The 20323-nt window shown below is 38.3% G+C and overlaps 1 protein-coding gene across 9 annotated transcripts in view; it reads left to right on the forward strand.

Moving 5' to 3' along the window:
- The first annotated feature begins 4652 nt into the window (after window positions 1-4652).
- LOC126061320 (zinc finger BED domain-containing protein 6) overlaps window positions 4653-20323 on the forward strand; it is a 53960-nt gene continuing 38289 nt past the window's right edge. The window contains exons 1-6 of one of the 9 annotated variants that reach the window (XM_049857789.1): window positions 4661-4821; window positions 5362-5567; window positions 10721-10774; window positions 12084-12143; window positions 18238-18436; window positions 19539-19658. In XM_049857789.1, the coding sequence (XP_049713746.1) occupies window positions 18383-18436; window positions 19539-19658 (174 nt within the window). In that variant the 5' untranslated portion in view covers window positions 4661-4821; window positions 5362-5567; window positions 10721-10774; window positions 12084-12143; window positions 18238-18382. The other 8 variants (XM_049857790.1, XM_049857792.1, XM_049857793.1 and 5 more) reach the window with 8 other exon arrangements.

The raw sequence follows: 20323 nt of genomic DNA on the forward strand, positions 1-20323 counted from the left end.
CAAAAAGATGTTTTATTGTTTCCAAGGATAGATGGTAATGATTCAAATATTTTTGCGAATACAATGGAAATCTGTTATTCTTTAAATCTACGTTTTTACATAAAATAGGGTGTTATCTTTATTATGCTTGTCATTATGAACAGAATAATTCTTATTTTACACATTAGCACGTTATATAGAGATCCGATTGGATGATATTGTTGCTGTTTTCACAGAGTAGTCTAATCACATATAGTTCTAGAACTGCACAGTAACGAAGCATAAAACAAACAGTATCCAAAGGCAGTAAAAGAGGGAGTCAGTTCTAGCAATGGTTAAGAACCCTGTTTCTTTCCACTGAAACACTCCCTCCAATAACTTTCCCTTCTTGGACATTTTGGGATTTAGCTAAGTGGAAGTTGAGTTGGGATACAATTATTTTGGGTTATGTTTGTGTGGTTTACACTACAATTAAGTTATTGATAGCCAAGTAAGTTTAGAAATGGCTTCCAAGAATACCCTTAATACCCACTGTGCTGAACAAAAGTTGTGGGGCCAGAGGTCTTATCTTGATATAAACCTACCCTACATCTTCTGGCCCTAAAAGAATGTGGATTGTGGAGGAGAGAAAAGATTTGAAATGTTTGAAACCAGAATCTAGTCTGTGGAAAATTCTTCCAATCATCACACATGTAAAATTTTCAGCAGAGGATTCAGTTCATTCTGGTTGAAATCCTTGCCAAGAATTTGTGTTTCTAACAAGTTCCCAGGAACTGTTAAAACATAGATTATGCTTTAGTATTCTGGGACAGAAATGACAATTCTCAGCAGGGGTCTAAGCCGAATGAACCGGTTCAAATCTCTGGTTATCACTAACACCTGGTGTGGTGGTCAGCCTCCAAGACAGACCCCAATGATCCCTGCCTCCTGCTATTCATGCCCTTGTTTAGTCTCCTCCCACACTGTATCAGGGTGATCTACGTGACCAATAGACAACAGGTAGTGGGTAGTGGTGGTGTGTCATTTCCAGGACTAAGTCATAAAAGATATTGCAGCTTCTGTCATTCACTCTGGAGGAAGTCAGCTGCCCGTGTCCTCAAGAGCCCTACAGAGTGGATCACATGATAAGAAACTGAGGTCTCCTGTCAACAGCTATATGAATTATGAACTTGGAAACAGATCCTCTAGCTCCAGTCAAACATTCAGATGAATACAGACATGGCTAACAACTTGACTTCAACCTCATGCGAGACCTTGGGTGCTTAGCCAGAACCACCCTGCTAAACTGCTGCCATATTCTTGACCCACAGAAACTGTAAGATAATGACTAAATTTTGGATGTAATTTGTTATGCAGCGATAGATAACTAATACACCGAGTAAAAATGCTAGGTCTCTCTTGGTCAAGAATATATTCAGTAATTCAATAAAGTCTTAGTGCTTATATATGCAAGCAGTATGACAGGTGAAAAAAAATCATTGCCTTCAAGTTGGTTCCAATTCATAGTGACCCTGTAGGACAGAGTAGAACCGCCCCATAGGGTTTCCAAGGAGTGGCTGGTGGATTTGAACTGCCACCCTTTTGGCTAGCAGCCAAGCTCTCAAGCACTGCATCATCAGAGCTCCAATATGACAGAAGAATCATCAAATTTGACAGCAATCCTATAATTTTCATGACATTACCAAAAATAAGTTATGAAGTTGAAACAAACTTTTCTAAACTATCATTAACAAAATTATTTTCATTAAAGATGCTGGGGAAAGACTGATTTATGTTTTTATTCTCTTTACAGAGATTATAGAATTGCCATATAAGATGATAATCAAAGATTATGCAGTTAGGTTTCCTTAGTCTAAATAATTATTCACTTTCGTACCTAAATTTTATCTCAATAATTTTGCGTTCTTTCTCTTAGAGGGCTATACGAAAACTCCGCTCTCAAAGCCAAAACACGTGTGACACCCTTAAAGATTCTGGCAGTTATTTACTGGAGACTGAAATTCATTTAGAATTCAAGGTGGAGTGTGGGTAGGGGGAATCTGGGATTGTGTTCCTAGGCTGGATAGTCATTTCCAACTCATGGCGACCCCCTGTGTGTCAGAGTAGAACTGTGCTCCGTAGGGGTTTTAATTTCCAAAGTAGATCACCAGGCTTTTCTTCCAAGATGCCTCTGGGTGAATTCAATCTGCACCCTTTGGTTAGCAACCGAGCAAGTCAATCACTTGCACCACCCAGGGACTCCTACAAACTTTATCCCCTTGTAACAAAGAAAGGGCAAGACTCCCCACAAGCAGAATTCTGTATATATGTGGGAGAGGCAATCCCCATGTGGACTCGCCCCTGGCTTTCATAGGGTATCCCAACCGGTTGTCCCCCCTTCCACAGCTCTAAGCTTTTAACTTCTGGCCTCTTCAATGTCCCTATCACCTTGTCACTTTTCTCTTCTCTCTTGGGAAAGACTAATGGAAACTGAGATGTGATTATTTCCATCAATTACAGACTGTTGAACAAATTGGAAAACAGTTTTGCAATGGGATGGGAGCTGTTAAAAAGTTTGTGGCCTATAAGCCCTGTAAGGAGCCTTGGCGGTGCAATGGTTAAGCATTTGTCTGCTAACCAAAAGGTCTGCGGTTCCAACTCACCAGCCCCTTGCTCCTAGGGAAAAAGATGTGGCAGCTTGCTTCCATAAGGATTACAGCCTTGGAAAACCTGAGGGGCAGTTCTACTCTGTCCTATAGGGTCACTATGAGTCAGAATCAACTCGACAGGAATGGGTTTGTAAGCACTGTATTTCATTCAAAGATTCACGTCTGTTGTAGTTATCTAGTGCTGCTATAACAAAAATATCACAAGTGAATCGCTTTAATAAATAAATTTATTTTCTTACAGTTTAGGAGGCTAGAAGTCTGAATTCACGTTGCCAGTTCTAGGGCAAGGCTTTGTCCTGTGTCAGCCCTGGACGAAGCTCCTCGTCTGAGCTTCTGCTCCTGGACAGTCTTCATGTGGCTTGGCATCTCTCTTTCCTCACCTTTGCTTCTCTTATGCTTGTTTAATCTCTTATATCTCAAAAGAGATTGACTCAAGACACACCCTATATTAATGCTGTCTCATTAACGTAGTAAAGACAACCCATTCCCAAATGGGATTATAACCACAGCATAAAGGTTAGAGTTTACAACACATATTTTTGGGGGCCACAATTCAATCCGAAACATCCTTTCACATTTTAAGAACTTTGATCAGTGAGCTGTCAAGTGTTTAACTGGCATCTTTTTTTTTCTCTTTTAAGGTCCATAAAATAATAGTGCATCTTACAATCAATGATATCTTAGGTCTGATAAAATATGATATAACTGTAGACTACATATAGCATACAGCATGACTCTCAGGCCAGGGCTGCAGTTTAGAAAGCCCTAGGCTGGAAAGTTCTTAAATTGTTTGGAGAGCCCTCTGTTAAAGTGAAAAAACATAAATGTTGCGGCACAGACAGAAACTCATTACCAGGAACCTGCTTGTTGGGTCTGGTTGACATGGCAATCACAGGGTATTGTCATGTAAGACAGGGATGGGGACTAGGATTCTAATGTGGCTTCTCACACTGAAGGGAGATAAAAGTCCACATGTGAGGTAGGACCTTTCTGACTTGATAGATCCCCAGTCATGCCCTGGCTGGGACTGCCACACCAAGCTGACATCTGGCTGCACAAACCCAAGAAGGAATAATAGGTGCCTGGAGTCCTACAGGGTCGCCATGAGTCGTAGTCCTCTCAACCGCAACGGGTTTGGTTTTTTTGGTTTATCATCATGTGTATCCTTTCTTGGTAACTGAACTGTACCCTTTATCCAAGTTAGGTAAAATGTTGCCACCTAAGCAAGTTATGTGAAGCCTCTAACCTAGGCGGATCTTGGGCTTTTAGTGTATCAGTGTAATATGTCTATTTGCATACAAAAAAGTTAGGATATATGCTAAATTAATAAGAGATTATTTCTCAGGGGTAGAATTAATGGAGATTTTAACTTTCTACTTAACCTATTTCTGTATCACTTGAATTAAAAAAAAAAAAACCACTTACATGTATTACTTTAATAATCATAAAAAAATGTAGAAATATTCTAAAGAAATGAAGTGGGGAGGCGACTGCAGATGTTTTTCCTTTCACTCCCCACTCCATCCCTCAGGAAATTTTTATTGAGCGTGAATTACTTTCCCTATACAAATACTTGTTTCCAGAAATAAAAGAAACTCCCCAAAGCCCAATGTTATTTCTTAAAATAAAAATAAACGTACAAATCCTTCAACATTGTGAGGGGAAAACTACAGTTTGTTTTCTAAATCAAATTTATACACGGTTTGGACATTTTATTCATTAAGCAAACACTTTGGTAAGAATAAACTGAGCGCCTACGGTCAGGTAGATAAATTTCTGGCGACTCTCACGTTTGTTACCTCATTTGAGTCAAAAAAAAGACTTTATAAGAAGATGGTTTCAAGAAATCCGTAACTTTCTAAAAACGCATTCCCGGGAAAGGAAGGAACCCCATGGCTTAGCGTCTCCCTTATCACGTGACTCTGAGACCACAGGAAGCCATCTTAAGCACCCCTTGCAGAGGAAACTACATCTCCCAGAATTCTTGCGCTGTGCGTCGTGCTGGCACTTTTACTGGCCGGGTCTTAGAGCTGAGCCTGTAGCCGGGCGCCATCTTTGACGCTGGCAGTCCTGGATTTCTGCTGGTGTTTCTGCTGCGAGGACGGCGGGTGGCAGCGGCTGAGAAAGAAGAAAGACGTGGCAGCAAGCGGGAGTCGGGGATAGTGTCGTCGGTTCGGTAAAGTTCTGTTCTCTGGTAACTAGACCCGTTTTTTAATTCCCGGGTGGCTTGGGGCCGGGGAGGTGGGGAGAGGGCGAGGGGAGTGGCAGCGGCCTCCCCTCGCCCCTGGGTCGGGGCCTAGCCCGGGAAGTCAGAGTGGGTCTTTCGGCCCCGCGGTAACGACCCCACCTCCCCACCCCCCGGCTGCTGCCCTCGCCGGGGCGGGCTAAGAGCCCCGGGCTCGCGCTCACTTTCCTCGTCTACCCTGCCCCCACCCACACCACCCCTCCGACCCCACCCCACCCCACTCCCACTCCACCCCACCCCACTCCCACGGCGCCTGCTCTTTTCCCAGCCAACCAGTCTCCCTCCCCTCCCCCACATCCGGTGTTAGCGAAACTTGTAGGAGCCCGGAGCAGCCCCAGAAGGCAGGCTGCTCCCTTGACCCCTGGAGAGACAGCTGACACTAGGTTGCCTTCTTCGGGGCGACAGTTTCTCTAGTTTAGCCGACCCCCCCACTGCCTAAGTCAAACTGAGTGCCGGGAGCTGAATTTACCTACTCTCATTCCTCTCCAGGATCCCACTACTTTGGAGATTTTTCTCAAACTCCACATCCCGAAAGCCACCGACCTTACTCCGGTATTCTACACCCCTTCCCTACCTTAATTACACTCCCACTCCCAGCCCTCACCATCGGAGTCAAGAGCAACAGGGACACTTCCGTTCTCCTTGTAGGATTGATGAAACCATAATGAAGAACATCCCCCAAACTCCCATAATCGGTGCGGAATCCTATGGGGAAAGCTTATATTTTTCGCATCTTCCAGGCCTTGGTTCAGGACCTCGAGAAGGAGGCTGTGGAACTAGTGATAGAGATGCTTTTTAGGGTAAATGTATGTAGGTATTGGGGGAAAGGGAGGGTCAACCAAGAAGGAATTAAAATGGTTTAAAGATCATATTTCAGTTTTTACTGCACGTATAGAGTTCAACTTGTGAGTTACTCATTTAGAGGCTGTAAAGCTTCTCCAGTCTAAAAATGTCTGAAAACTAAAATTGGATTAACTGTCAATGCAAACAGTAAATTAAAAACGTGGTTCGTAACCTTATTTTATAATTTTACTTTCAAGGCTTTTTTTTTTTTTTTTAGCCATCCACATTTTTAAAAATTTTATCACTTTTAGTTAGAGCTGACAGGGCTCAATTAGCATTTGCTGTTGGTGACCAGTATGTGGAGTCTGATTTAACTTTCCAGAGTTGACTTACTGGATTGTATTGGCAAATCACAATCCTAAATGATGAATGTTAAATGATGCACTATGTTTTTGTTTAAATGAAATTTCCTAAAAATATGTAATTTCAGAATTAAGGGAAAATGAATGTTGCTATCATGAGGCATCATAAGATATGTGTTTAAAGAGCTGAAGGCAGATTAGTTCCTGATGAAGCAGAAAGAACAGAGACCTGGAGTTTGGAAGACCTGGCTTCTAGCTGCTACCTACCAGCTCTATGACTTTGGGGAAGTGGGCCTCAGTTCTTTTTTCTATAACATGAGGAATTTGGACTATTTGAATTCAGAACTCAGAGAATCGGAAGGGACCTTAAAGCCCTCTAGGAAAGAGTTTGGGAATGTTCTCCATTGCTGTCACTTTTCCTCCAAAAATAACCTGGCTTGGAAGTCATTGGTCCAAAGAGAACTTGACTCCCCATAGAAATTGGAGAAAAGGTAACGCAAGGAGAGAGGAACAGCTGTATTTCTGCTTAAGTAGTAAACCCACTCCCAGATTCTGGTACAAGTTTTGGAGACATAAAGAGAATGAGTGTATGTACCTTAAGTGTGCCAGTTTCCTCACTTTCTCCTGGCAGAAGATGCAGCACTTTTAGCGGTGCTGGGATTCTGGGATGTGTTCCTATTAATTCTAATACTGATGAAGAAGATGTGGTAGAGGCAAAGATGGTGGCTGAAGGAGTGGATAAAGATGCTAAATTGCCTGCTAAAAAGAAAAGAAAGAAGGGTTTGCGAATTAAAGGAAAAAGGCGCCGAAAAAAATTGCTCCTTGCCAAAAAGTTTAGTAAGGATTTGGGATCTGGGAGGCCCATTGCAGATGCCCCTGCTTTGTTAGCTTCCAGTGCCCCTGAGCAGGATGAAGAAAGTCTTTTTGAGAGCAATATAGAAAAACAGATCTACCTACCTAGTACCAGAGCCAAGACTTCCATTGTGTGGCACTTCTTTCACGTTGACCCTCAGTACACCTGGCGAGCAATTTGTAATCTCTGTGAAAAAAGTGTCAGCAGGGGTAAACCAGGCAGCCATCTTGGTACGTCTACTCTTCAACGACATCTGCAGGCAAGGCATTCACCTCACTGGACCAGGGCCAACAAGTTTGGGGTCACTAGTGGGGAGGAGGATTTTACCTTGGATGTGCCTTTGTCTCCCTCTTCTCCTGGAAGCAGTGGAAGCTTTGAATATATTCCTACTGATCCTTTAGATGATAATAGAATGGGCAAGAAACGAGATAAATCAGCATCTGATGCCCTGAGGGCAGAAAGAGGGAGATTTCTCATCAAAAGTAACATTGTCAAGCATGCCTTAATTCCTGGAACAAGAGCCAAGACATCTGCAGTTTGGAATTTTTTTTACACTGATCCTCAGCACATCTCAAGAGCTGTATGTAACATATGTAAAAGAAGTGTGAGTCGGGGTAGGCCAGGGTCCCACTTAGGAACTTCAACACTTCAACGACACCTACAGGCCACGCATCCCATCCATTGGGCTGTTGCCAACAAAGATAATGGTGCTGTTGGAAATGGATTAGATGAGGCCGAGACTGAGAGAAATGATGTCTTGAGTGATCCTCTTCATGGAGAGAAGTCTACAGGCAGCCAAGATTTAACAGCTGAGGATCTTAGTGACTCTGACTCAGATGAACCTCCTGTGTTAGAAGTTGAAAATAGAAGGTCTGAGAGTCCCACTCCTATTGCAGAGCAAGACAATCTGATGAACGCACAGGAAGGGGGAAGAACATATTGTGAAAATTCAGTCTCAAGTCAAATCAGTCAAGCAATTATTCAGATGATTGTGGAGGATATGCATCCTTATAACTACTTCTCAACCCCAGCCTTTCAGAGATTCTTACAGATCGTGGCCCCTGACTATAGGTTGCCGTCAGAGACTTACTTTTTCACTAAGGCTATACCTCAGTTATATGATTGGGTCAGAGAAAAAATTTTCTTAACTTTGGAGAATGTACAAAGCCAAAAGATCCATCTGACTGTTGACATATGGACCCATGATCCATCCACCGACTATTTCATTGTGACCGTACACTGGGTTTCTTTGGAAACTGTACCTTCTAATAATGGCAGAACCCCAAATTTTAGAAAATGGGCGGTGCTTTGTGTAACAGGTTTGGCCAAAGACTGTTTGATAACCAACATTTTACAAGAACTAAATGACCAGATTGGTCTGTGGCTTTCTCCAAATTTTCTTACCCCTCGCTTTATTGTTTCTGACAATTCCTCTAGTGTGGTACGTGCAATCAAAGATGGCGGTTTTACTCATGTGCCGTGCTTTCTGCATTGTTTAAATATAGTCATTCAGGACTTTTTCTGTGAGCACAAAAGCATTGAGAATATGTTAGTGGCTGCTAGGAAAACCTGTCATCATTTTAGTCATTCAGTCAAGGCTCGTCAGATACTGCAAGAGTTCCAAAACGATCACCAACTTCCATGGAAGAATTTGAAGCAGGATGAAACTGGCCATTGGATTTCTACCTTTTATATGTTACGATGGCTCTTAGAGCATTGCTACACAGTTCACCATAGTCTTGGCAGAGCCAGTGGAGTTGTGCTTACCTCCCTTCAGTGGACTCTAATGACTCATGTTTGTGATATTCTTAAGCCATTTGAGGAGGCCACCCAGAAAGTGAGCGTGAAGACCACAGGATTGAATCAGGTGCTGCCCCTAGTACATCATCTACTTCTTTCCCTCCAGAAACTCAGAGAAGATTTTCAAGTCAGAGGTATTACTCAGGCCCTCAATCTGGTGGACAGTTTATCTCTGAAACTTGAAACTGACAGTCTGCTAAGTGCCATGCTCAAATCGAAGCCCTGTATCTTGGCTACTTTGTTAGATCCTTGCTTTAAAAACAGTTTGGAGGACTTTTTTCCTCAAGGTGCTGATTTAGAAACTTATAAGCAGATTCTTGCAGAAGAGGTTTGTCACTATATGCAGTCTTCACCAGAGGTCTGCCGTGTTGCAACTTCAGAAGCTTCTGGTCCCTTGGCCACTGGAGGGGCTGATTCATTTACCTCATCTATAAAAGAAGGCACCTCCACTTCAGGCCCCGTTGATAGCTCAGCTGCAGATAATGTTGCCATTGGAAGCAAAAGCTTCATGTTTCCTTCTGCCATAGCAGTAGTGGATGAATACTTCAAAGAGAAGTATTCAGAAATCTCAGGAGGTGATGACCCTTTGATTTACTGGCAGAGCAAGGTGAGCACATGGCCAGCTTTGACCCAAGTTGCCGTTCAGTATCTAAGCTGCCCCATGTGTAGCTGGCAATCCGAATGTATCTTTACTACAAATAGCCACTTTCGTCCAAAGCAGATCATGACCTTGGACTTTGACAATATAGAACAGTTGATGTTCTTGAAAATGAACTTGAAAAATGTTAACTATGATTATTCTACGTTGGTTCTGAGTTGGGATCCTGAGAATGAAGCTATTCAAAGCAATGAAAAAGAAATATTACCTTGATTTCTTTTTCCTTTCTCCATTTAAAATGAGCAATTTTTTGCTGTATTACTGTATCCTAATTGCTATAGTTGTTATATATATAAAAAATATATATATAGTCATACTAATTACTTCATCTATAAAAACAAATCTGGGGAAACATAAAAAAGGGCTGAAAATTCCTCAGAGGCAATATGATTTTGCTAAAATGGAGATTACAGATTTCACAGTAGTAATTCAATGTAGCTGGCACTTGAAATTTTGTTTCTGTCAATTGAGAGAGAAAAATATTTTTTAACTAAAAAAAAAATAGTGCAGCACTGAAGAAAGGCTTTAGGCTGTTTCTGGCTGGTGGATTTAATTAATAATTGGTTTTAAGTAAAACTTTTCCCCCATATAGGAAGTGTGATTTCTCTAGACCAATGGAATGAGAATAAAGCGTACTAAGGTGGTATTCCTTACCCACCCTGCCCCCCACCATTTTTTAAAATTTCTTTAAAAACCCTGATGCTTACCTACAACTTGGCAAAAACAAAACCCATAAAATTGTTTTATATTTGGAAATTTCTAAGTGCCTCCTCATACTGGTCAGCTTTATAATTTCTACTTAGTGTAATAGAGTTTACCCTTTATATTTAGGATTGGATCTATATAAAATTTGGAAATTTTAAGAAACAAAATTTACTTTTATTCTTCGAATTGCCTTTTTTAACCTTTATGTGGTAGTATAAAAACAATAAAATTGAGTAGGTACAGTCGTATAATTTATAGGTAAATGACATGATATAAAGCTTATAAAAGATGGAAAAGATTGAATGGGAGTTGGAATGAAAGCCCCATGAATGTGCTTTGACAAACCCAGTATGCGTTTCCCAGAGAATATTTCTTAAATGTCTTTTTTTTTTTTTACTATACTGAATGACCCATAATACTGTATTCTTAACTGTCTTTGAGATTGTTCTGGTCACCGTATTCTTAACTAAAAATAAGCAGTCAATATTTTCATGTGTTAGGAGTCATTGCCTCATTGGCAAAAGGAGGAAATGGATCTCGATGACCTTTAAGGTCCCTTTCCACTCTAAGTATGTTTCAGTGAGTGAGTGGGAAGCCAGAAAGTGGTGACTTTTAGTAAAAGTCTATTAGAAGTTTCAGACTGAATAACTAATGTAAGATCCCAATTTTTCCTTTTTTTCATTTTAGATTTGGGGATATTCCCTGCCCAAAAAATTCCTGGAAAATTGACTAGTATTAAGTGTGAGTAAAAGGTGTCCACCTTTTTTTAAGTTTTGATTTTAGTTTTGTCTTGGATAGTATTTGGCAAGATTTAGCCTAGAAATTATGTAGTGCTTATTACATGAGAATCAAAATTGCTTTGTTACTGGGCTGGTTTCAAAATTTAGAACTCATTTCTGTGTATCAAAAAAAAAAAATTTTTTTTTAAGTTGTGAAATGGTAAATGTACCATTGTAAAGTGAAATTTCAACTCTGAAAGGTTACCCTTTGCTAACTGGAGTAAATGGATGGTTATAACATTGTAGCCATTAGCAATAAAGCATTTGGAACTAGGCTGCATAAGCAGGCCTTTGTAGGGCCAGTGTTGAATGTCATGTCAGTGACATTGGTGTTCATATAAAAGAAGGAAAAATACTCCCTTAGATAAAAATTTTCTGTGTTTGACAGTGCCAGTTCAAGATGGCTATAACACTGCTCTGCCTTCTACAACTTGCCGCACCGCTCCGTAGTTACTCTATAACTGTACGTTTCTATCTTTTTTGGTTAAACACTCCCTGAGGATGGTGATGATATACCTACATCCATATTATACACATTCACATATGTGTAAGGATTTCCCTTCATCTTTGCGTTATGGGCTGGGCAAATTTAGTGTAACATTAATTTTCATGACACTTTGATATAAGAGTAAGTTCACTATTTTTATAATGAACCCAAATCTAAAGGCTTTTATAGTGTATTTTAAAAGGGAAAACTTACCCAAATGTTTTATTTCTACACATCTGTGTGTGTGTGTGTGTGTGTGTGTGTGTAAGCCAGTTAGTATATATGTACATGTATATTATATACATAAAACACTTTATATTTTTACATACAAGTATGTTTTTAATATACAGATAATAAAGATGGGGGAAGGTTTCTGTTTTTTTCTTAATAGGTGAAGAAATCTCGAAGACCAGAAATTGGATCTTACTGAATTTTGGTGTTTTTTTAAATTTTTTATTTTATTCTTTTTAAATTCTATTGCTCGGCTATGGAAGATGGATTTTTTTTTTTTTAAATAACCCTTTGAATCTCAAGTTCATTTTTAAATGAACTGTTTTTTTTTGTTGTCTTTTTTTTTGTTTTTGAGGAGATAACTAACCCTAGCTGTCTCCAGCCTGACAAAGGTTATTCGAATGGACTTAATCTCCCAGTAGTTGGGAGATGTTTTAAAAGCACATCCTGTGTTTGAATTGTGGCTGAGAGATTTCCTTGGCAATGTGAGGAGGAAAGTTCTTTCTGCCTCATTATTATTAATTCATGGATTGAGTGTTGGTTCGACCTACAGGAGTAATAGATTGGAACTCAGTGAAGACCCAGACGTTCCTGTTGAGATCAGCCAGCTAATGTAAGTGTGGAAATGGGCTTCTTTTTTTTTTTAGCTCATTGAAGGAGAGAACATTTTGTAATTTAAGGCATAAATTTCCTGAATTAGTAAGAAATTAAAAGGCCATTGTCAAGCTATTTTTACAAGCTCTTAGTTTTTGGACAGAAACATCCTCTGTGTATGTGTGTGTCATAATGCATGAATATTGCAAAAAAAAAAAAAAAAAAGGTAAAAACAATATAGCCAAGGTGGAAATCCCCATGTAATTCCATCTCAGAGAAAAGCACCGTTAATAGTTTTCTCACGACATAGTTCTATGTCCATACACACAGCTGTGCCTCATCTTTTTTAAATGACTGCATAGTGTACCATTATATGGATGCTCCATAATTTAATGTATTCCTCATCATACTCCCACCCACTTCAATTTTAATGGCAAAAACTCGTTTGGGTTTTTGCCATTAAAATTAAAAATAGCCCTGCACTCAGTAACAGCCCTGTCCACACATCTGTGTAAACTTACATCTTTGGAACCAACTCTTAGATGTGACTTTGTAGAATTGTCATATATTACCCTCTAAGAAGGTTGTGCCAATCTACTAAACAACTAACAAGTTTTTTTTTTTTTTTTAATTTGTAAGCAAAAAAGTTTTGTATTCCTTTTAATAAAAACACTTATATTTGGCCATGTTGCTCATAAGTTTTTTGCTATGTAAATGTTTTCATTTTATGTAGTAAAACCTATTCACTTTTTGTGGTCATGTCAAGTTTGGTATCATGCTAAAGAAGGTTTTTACCATAAGCTGATTTAAAAAGCACCTTGCATTTTCGGCTAGGACTTGGATGATTATATTTTTAATATTTAAAATTTTAGGTATTATAGCTATGTGGTATCTCCACTGTTCCTCCCACAGGCATGGTAGACATTGTCAAATATGGCTTGCCTGTTTGCTGAGCCCAGTTATAAATTCAGAATTCTCCTTAGTATTGTTGTTGGGTGCTGACAAGTTGATCTCGACTCACAGTGACCTGATGTGATAGAGTAGAACTGCCCCGAGAGGGTTTTCTAGGCTGTCATCTTTACGGGAGCAGAGTGCCCGGTCTTCTGGGGAGCCGCCGGGTGCATGGGTTTGGACCACCAACTTTTCGGTTAGCAACCAAGCACTTAACAGTTGCGCCACCAGGGTTCCTTTTCTTAGTATGTTGTTAGGTGCTATCCAATCGATTTTCAACTCATAGCAACTCCATGTGACAAGCGTAGACCTGCCCCATAGGGTTTCCTTGTCTGTAATTGTAATCTTCACTGAAGCTGATTGCCAGGTTTTTCTCCCATGGAGCAGCTGGGTGGGTTTGCACTGTACTTAACTGTTATGCCATCAGGGCTCCTCCTTCTTAGTATAGTGCTCTAATTAAATGGAGTTGATACATGAGCTAAAACTAAAATCTCTTTGCCATACCTGCTTTTATTCACCTGGAATATTTTTTTGACTGAAGTAGAAAATATTTTTTTTAATGGCTGGCCAATTTTTTTTGTTAATTTCAAAAGCCACTTCTTTCATAAGTCACGTTTATTCATGGACTCAAGTTAAATTGATCTGTGTACTCAGTCATTACCAATACTTAAATGTTATGTTTCACACCTATTATATCAGGTAGAGCTGGACCCTTCTATTCTTTTTTGATTTTCCTTTTCTCAAACAGTTATTTTTCTAGATGATTTTACAGTCTGTCATATTTCAATAATATACTAATTACATTCACCGTGTGGATTATCTTGGGGAGAAATAACATCTTTAAGCCTTCTCCATTTATCTTTCCATTTATCTAGGTCTTTTGTGTGTTAATTTCATAGTTTCTTCTTTTTTAATTTAACGTAGGTCTTGGATACTTCTTAAATTTCTTCCTATGTATATTAATGGTTTTATTTTGAATGGGACTCTTTATTATGATCTGAGTGATTGTTGCTGGCACGTAGGAAATTTACTGATTTTTTTTGTATATCTATCTAGTATCTAGCCACGTTTATTATTTTCATTATTTTTTTAGTTGATTGTTAGATTGTCTAGTTTTCAAGCATATAATCTGCAGATATTGAATTTTTTTGTCATATCTTTTCTGGTGTTTGTACCTTTTTTTTTTTTCTTTCTCTTTTTCAAGAACCTCTGGAACAGTGTTGATAGTGGAGATTATGGCCATTGCTTTTGTTCGTTTGCCCTTAAGTGCCCTTCTAGTATTTTGCTGTATTGCATGTGCTCATGGTTCCTTGGGTTCCTTACGAATAAGTGCTCTTATGCTAAGGAAGTTCCTTCTAATTTACTAAGAGGTTTTTTTTTTTTTGTATCAGGAGTATGTATTACAAGTTATTTTTCCTCCTCTATAATTTTCTCTTTTTAAAAATAACATTTTAAACCCCCCCCCTTTTTTCCCCCTTATTTATCATTTTATCTTTTGGGAATCTTAAGATAACCACAAGGTCTCCCCTTTCCAGTTTAATCTATTAATGTAATGAGTTACATAATAGATTTCCTAATGCTAAACCATTCTTAGCCCTGGAGTAAACCTTTTTTTTTTTTTAAATTATGTTACTTTTTTAATATAGTGTTGGGTCAGTTTGCTAATGTTTTTATTTAGGATTTTTCATCTGTACCTTAAATCATATGTCCGTAGCAGTTTGAGTGTTTTAAAAAGCTGTGAAATAGTGTCTGCGACATGGTTTATTTTCTTTTTTCTACTTATATTGAGTTCTTTTTCTAAAATCCTCTTTCTCAAGCATACTTCCTTGAGTAATTATTTTCAAGACTACATCGAGTCCATAGATGATACAGTTTTTGAGACTTTTCATGTCTGATAATTTCTTCCTTATCCTGAGGTATCCTTGAAATGTGGGTCATAATCTTTCCTTCAGAATTCTGAAAACATAGCATTATTGTCTTTTGACATACAGAGATTCAGATGGGAAGTCTTATGCCAAGTCTGACTTTCTTTCCATTTAGACATCTGCATTTTCCTGGAAGTTTACACAATTATGTCTTTACTATTGGAATTAAAAAAATTTCACCGGATCTATGTAAGTAGAGGAAATCTTCTGTCTAGCAGTTGATGGGCTCCTTTTAATATAAGGGCTCAAGTCTGCCCAGGATAGGGAAATTTTCTTGTATTGCTTGTTTTATTATTATCTCTATCAGTGCCATTCCTTCCTTTTAGAATTTCCATTGTACAGAAATTGAGTCTCCTGGATCTGTTTCCACATGATAGACCTTTTCTCTCAGATTTATATGTCTTTGTGTTTTTTGTTTTGCATCCTGGGAGAAGTCCAGCTAGTGATATCTTATAGTTCAGTTAGAGTATTTGTTTTTCATTGTCGTTTATTTTGCTGTTGATTCCCTCTACTGAAATTTCTTAGAGGGAGAAGCTGGAAAATTGAGTTTTTGTTTTGTTTTGTTTTAAGCTTTCTATTGTTCATACTCTTTTTCATGGTGGTATGTTCGTTTGTATCAATGTTATATCCTTCTGAGAGTATGTATTAATTTTTTTTAAATAATTTCTCCTTTCCATTCATTAACTTAGGGTTAGGATGGGAGAAGGCTGCAGGTTTTTTTTCCCCCTTCTACTTTCAAATAGCTGTTTTCCATTGAAAGTAATCAGGTTTTTCTTAGCAACTTGGATACTTTTTCTTTTTTTCCTTTTACAATTTAAGAAGTTTAGCAGGAGCTCTTGGGTTTCTGTCTGGGGGGTGGTAGTGATTCCTGGAAATGTTTAAATTTTTTATTTCTATAAAGATTTTTTTTTTTTGCCATTTTCTTGAATAGCAATTCTATTTTACCCCTATGAAAGTTATAAAAGCTCAACGCGTAAAACTTACAGGAACTGTTCTTTTGAACCATTGTTAGAAAGGAGGTGCCCATCTACTCAGGACTCAAGTCTCCCCATGCCCCTGCCTACCTCTGAGGGAGCTGTATAGAACCTTATTTGAAAATAATTGCCATAGTGCAATTCATGCTATTTTGTTGCCACATCATAGCTGTCATTTGTTGTTTGATTAGTATGTTGTGGGGTGGGGGTCTTCCTGAAAACCAGCTCAGTTACGTAGATGCTCTTCAAGATGTTGATTTCAGGTGTGCAGTTGACTTTTAATCCCTCTTTTGCCCTTTAAGAATTTTTTATTGTAAAATTTTTCATTGTCATCAGATTAATAACGTTTCCTTTTAGCTTATGTGTCATTGTAATTATTTGACTGTCTCTTAGGGACTTGGTCACATATGAGGCAGTTTTTAAAATTTTTTTGGTGTACACTAGAATGCAGAATTCACTCTCTGGGTGTGGGTCAAGGGAGCCCTACTGGTGGATCAGTGTGATGCTTTTAAAGGTCCAACGCATGTCCCATTCTGCAGCAGTTCAGTATGGTCCAGCCAGCTAGGGCATACTTAATTTTTTTATTATGCCTATGCTGTATTATATTAGAAAATACTATATTATGATGAGCAGATAAAATTATAATCACCAAAATTCTACCACCCTGGCAATAATTACTGCTAACACTTTGGTGTATATTCTCCCAGACTTTATGTGTATATGTGAGTATAAACAAGTGAGATCGTATTATTTTTATGTATTTTTGTAACTTTCTAAAACAAATACATTATCCATACTTCCACAGTACAAATATAATTATTTTTAATAGCTGCATATTGTTACATTATATGTATGTCCCACAATTTTTTAAACAGTCCCCAATTTTTGAACATTTACGTTTCTAGGCGTTTCTTCATTGTTAGAAACAAGATGGTGGTGAACTTCTTTGTGCATTATTATCTTGTATAGTTGTTCAATATTTACGTCAGGACAAATTCTAGAAATGGAATTGTTTGGGTCAGAGAGTGTGCAGATTTTAAAAGTTTTGAGGCAAGTTGAATGGCAGATACTTATTCTTAACCTAGGTTGTTCACTTCAAGGCTGGTTTCATTTTGGCACACTGTTCTTAGATTAGGAATTATCAGGGGAAGATATGCTTGAGTTTGGATTGATTGATTTCAAATGTATATCATGGCTCTGAAACCTGACCTTCTGGTACAGGGGTTTGTAGAAACCTTTCCCATGTTGAGATATGTGTTCTTGGCACATATTTTTTACTTCTGTAGAAGTGTTCATGGACACTTAAGTGGACCAGGGCATGGCAGGGACTGGGGAAGAGGCAGTGTTGGTTATTTTCTTGATTAACTATTTTATGGAAAGAGCTCTGAGGAATTTCTTTTTGCCTTGTTTTTAAATGACCTCGTAATGTTCTTATCATCCCATCTCAGGTATTTTCTACCTTGCCTATCTTTCCTTACTCCTTCGTGCTGGTCTAGATTCTAGGTATGCAGCTAGGTAGCCACCTTCATTACATAAACTACCTCTGTAGATGTTTTCAGAGGCATTTATTTCTCCGGTTATTCCTGCCAAACAGGGTTTTCCCTACGTAGTTATAATTACTGTATGTTTGAAATAACAAATGCTTGTGAAAATATTGGCTCTTTTGTCAGTTAGATGAAAAAATGCTATTTGCCAGAAATGTAGATTTATTAAGTATTCTGTGTAAAAAAAAAAAAAAGGAGCCCTGGTGGCATAGTGGTTAAGCGCTCAGCTGCTAACCGAAAGCTTGGCAGTTCAACCCACTAGTTGCTCTTGAGGAGAAGGATTTGGCATTCTGCTTCCGTAAAGGTTACAGTCTTGGAAGCCCTAAGGGGGTGGTTCTGCTCTGTCTTTCAGGGTCACTATGAGTCTGAATTGACACGATGGCAGTTTGGTTTTGGTTCTCTGTGTAAAAAAATCTAAGTCCCATTAATAATCTAAAATGTAGATCATTTGTTGAGTTAGCAGTACTAATTTAATTTTATTTGAGCAGTTTAGCACCATAAAAGAATATATAAGAAAGAAGGGCATGGCTATTCCTTAACAAAACAGAAGAATAAAATATGAACCAGAGTGTTTACAAAGCTATGTACAGGCAAATAAATATTAATTAAGAGTTGGTTTTAATGATACAATCTCATTAGTCAGAATGATTTGGAGGGGAAAGTTGGAAGAATTTACCTGAAATGACTTATTTAATTCATTGTCCGTCTCCTTGTTTTAGGATTGCATTTTAAAGACGATTTCTGTGATTGAGTGTTCTTGTGGAAGGTTAAACCTGTTCCCAGAGGACTTGGAGCTGGTCCTCGCCTTGAGGAAGCAGTGGCTTGTGTTCAGGAAGCCACTTTTAATCCAAGGATCTACCCAGCATGCCTAATCAAGGAGAAGACTGCTATTTTTTTTTCTATTCTACATGTACCAAAGTAAGAATTGGTATCTTTGAATCAGCTCTTTCTTAGTTTCGTGAGTAAGATAATCCTAACATCCTAAATTGATTTTATGTCTTGTTTTGCTCAACTGTTTATTACTGCTGTTAGATTTTAGTAAAGAATAGCATACCTAGGAAAATGCATTGTCCATTCATTTTTATCTCTTTATTTTATAATAACTGATTTTCCAGTGTTCTCTAAAAGTGAAAAGGACCATGGCATATCATTGAGTGTTTGCTTATCTGTAATTAATCTGTTCGGAGTACCTTTGGAATAAGGTGCACTTTGGCCTGTCGGTTGTTAACCTTGATTTTATTTACTTTGTATTAAATGAGTGAGTGGGTTGGATTATACCTCTAGAAACTGTCATGGGTTGAATTTGACTTAATTCTCCCCCCAGGTTTCCTGCTGTTAAGAATACATTCAGTATAAGAAAACAATGCTATCTTTCTAAATATAAATATGCTTTTGCAGCTTCTTTGCTTTGTCTTTGTCAAAACTTCCTGTTTTTCCGCTTGATTCTTTTGCAGCATTGGTTAGATAGATGCTTTTTTTCCTGTCATTTCTTTGTGACTAATTCTGTAAATTTATATGTTGTTATAAAAAGTTTTTCTGTCTTAAATACAGCAGTTTGCCCAACAGTAGTATTTTGTTTCAAGTATCACCATTGTACAAAGTATGTAGTGAAGCATGTAATTATACTTAAGTTATAATCTATTAATTTACTTTCCGATTTTCCATCAAAAGCTAGAGTTACAGAAATCAGGGTGTATGAAATGGTTTTGTAGATAAACTGTGAACTGTATTTAAAGAGTACCTAATACTACCACTTACCTTTTTCCACCATCTCTCAGCTCGTATCACCCATGTTGTTAGATCAGATGAAGGGTGCTGTTAAGAAATAGACCATATGGAATGATAAATTTTTCATTAGTATTGTTCCTGTCATCCCGTCTCAGTTGTATTCTATCTTGCCTGTCTTTCCTTACTCCTTTGTGCTTACCTAGATTCCAGGAATTTCTTATTACAGACACTTTGTCTGGGTTGTATTTTGGGGCCACAGTTCTTTACTTTGTTCTCCCCCTTTTGTTTACAGGGTGACAGCTGCCCATTCCGTCACTGTGAAGCTGCACTAGGAAATGAAACAGTTTGCACATTATGGCAAGAAGGGCGCTGTTTTCGACAGGTGTGCAGGTTTCGGCACATGGAGATTGATGTAAGTTTTGAGTTTGCATTATCATCATGTAATAAATAGTCTGGGGTGATGGCAATAAAAAAGACCAAAAAAAAAAAAAACACATTCTATACATTTTAATATGGTCAATTTTTCTTTTTTAATGATCCTGTGAATTTCTTGTTATAATGCTCACTTAATATCTAAATGTTAAGGAGCATGAATTGGTATAATCTTTCTGCAAGGCAGTTTGGTAATATATCTAAAGCCTGAAATATGTACCTATATGTATATGCAAATATTTGAGGAGTGTTTACCTGTATTTCTGTTTTCATTTATTTATTTGGAAACAGTCTCACACTCAGAGAAAAGTTTCCAGTACCGTATGAAACTTTATTTTTTCTGAAACACCTGGGAGTTACTGACGTTTCCCATCACCTCCAGATATTGTCATGAATATTTCCTACAAGCAAGGACATACTAATGACATAACCATAATGCAGCCATCAAAATTAGAAAATCAAGATTGATACATTACCTCCATTTAATCCTTAGGTCCCATTCATGTTTAGCCAATTGTCCCAGTTATGTTCTTTGTAATAGCAGAAGGAGTGAGCCCAGGTTCAATGTCGCAGTTAGTTGTCATGGCTCTTCAGTCTGCTTCAGTCTGAAACAGCTGCTCAGTCTTTCCTTGCCCTTCGTTAGCC

This window comes from Elephas maximus, chromosome 18 (genome assembly GCF_024166365.1).
Source record: "Elephas maximus indicus isolate mEleMax1 chromosome 18, mEleMax1 primary haplotype, whole genome shotgun sequence".
Classification (NCBI taxonomy): domain Eukaryota; kingdom Metazoa; phylum Chordata; class Mammalia; order Proboscidea; family Elephantidae; genus Elephas; species Elephas maximus.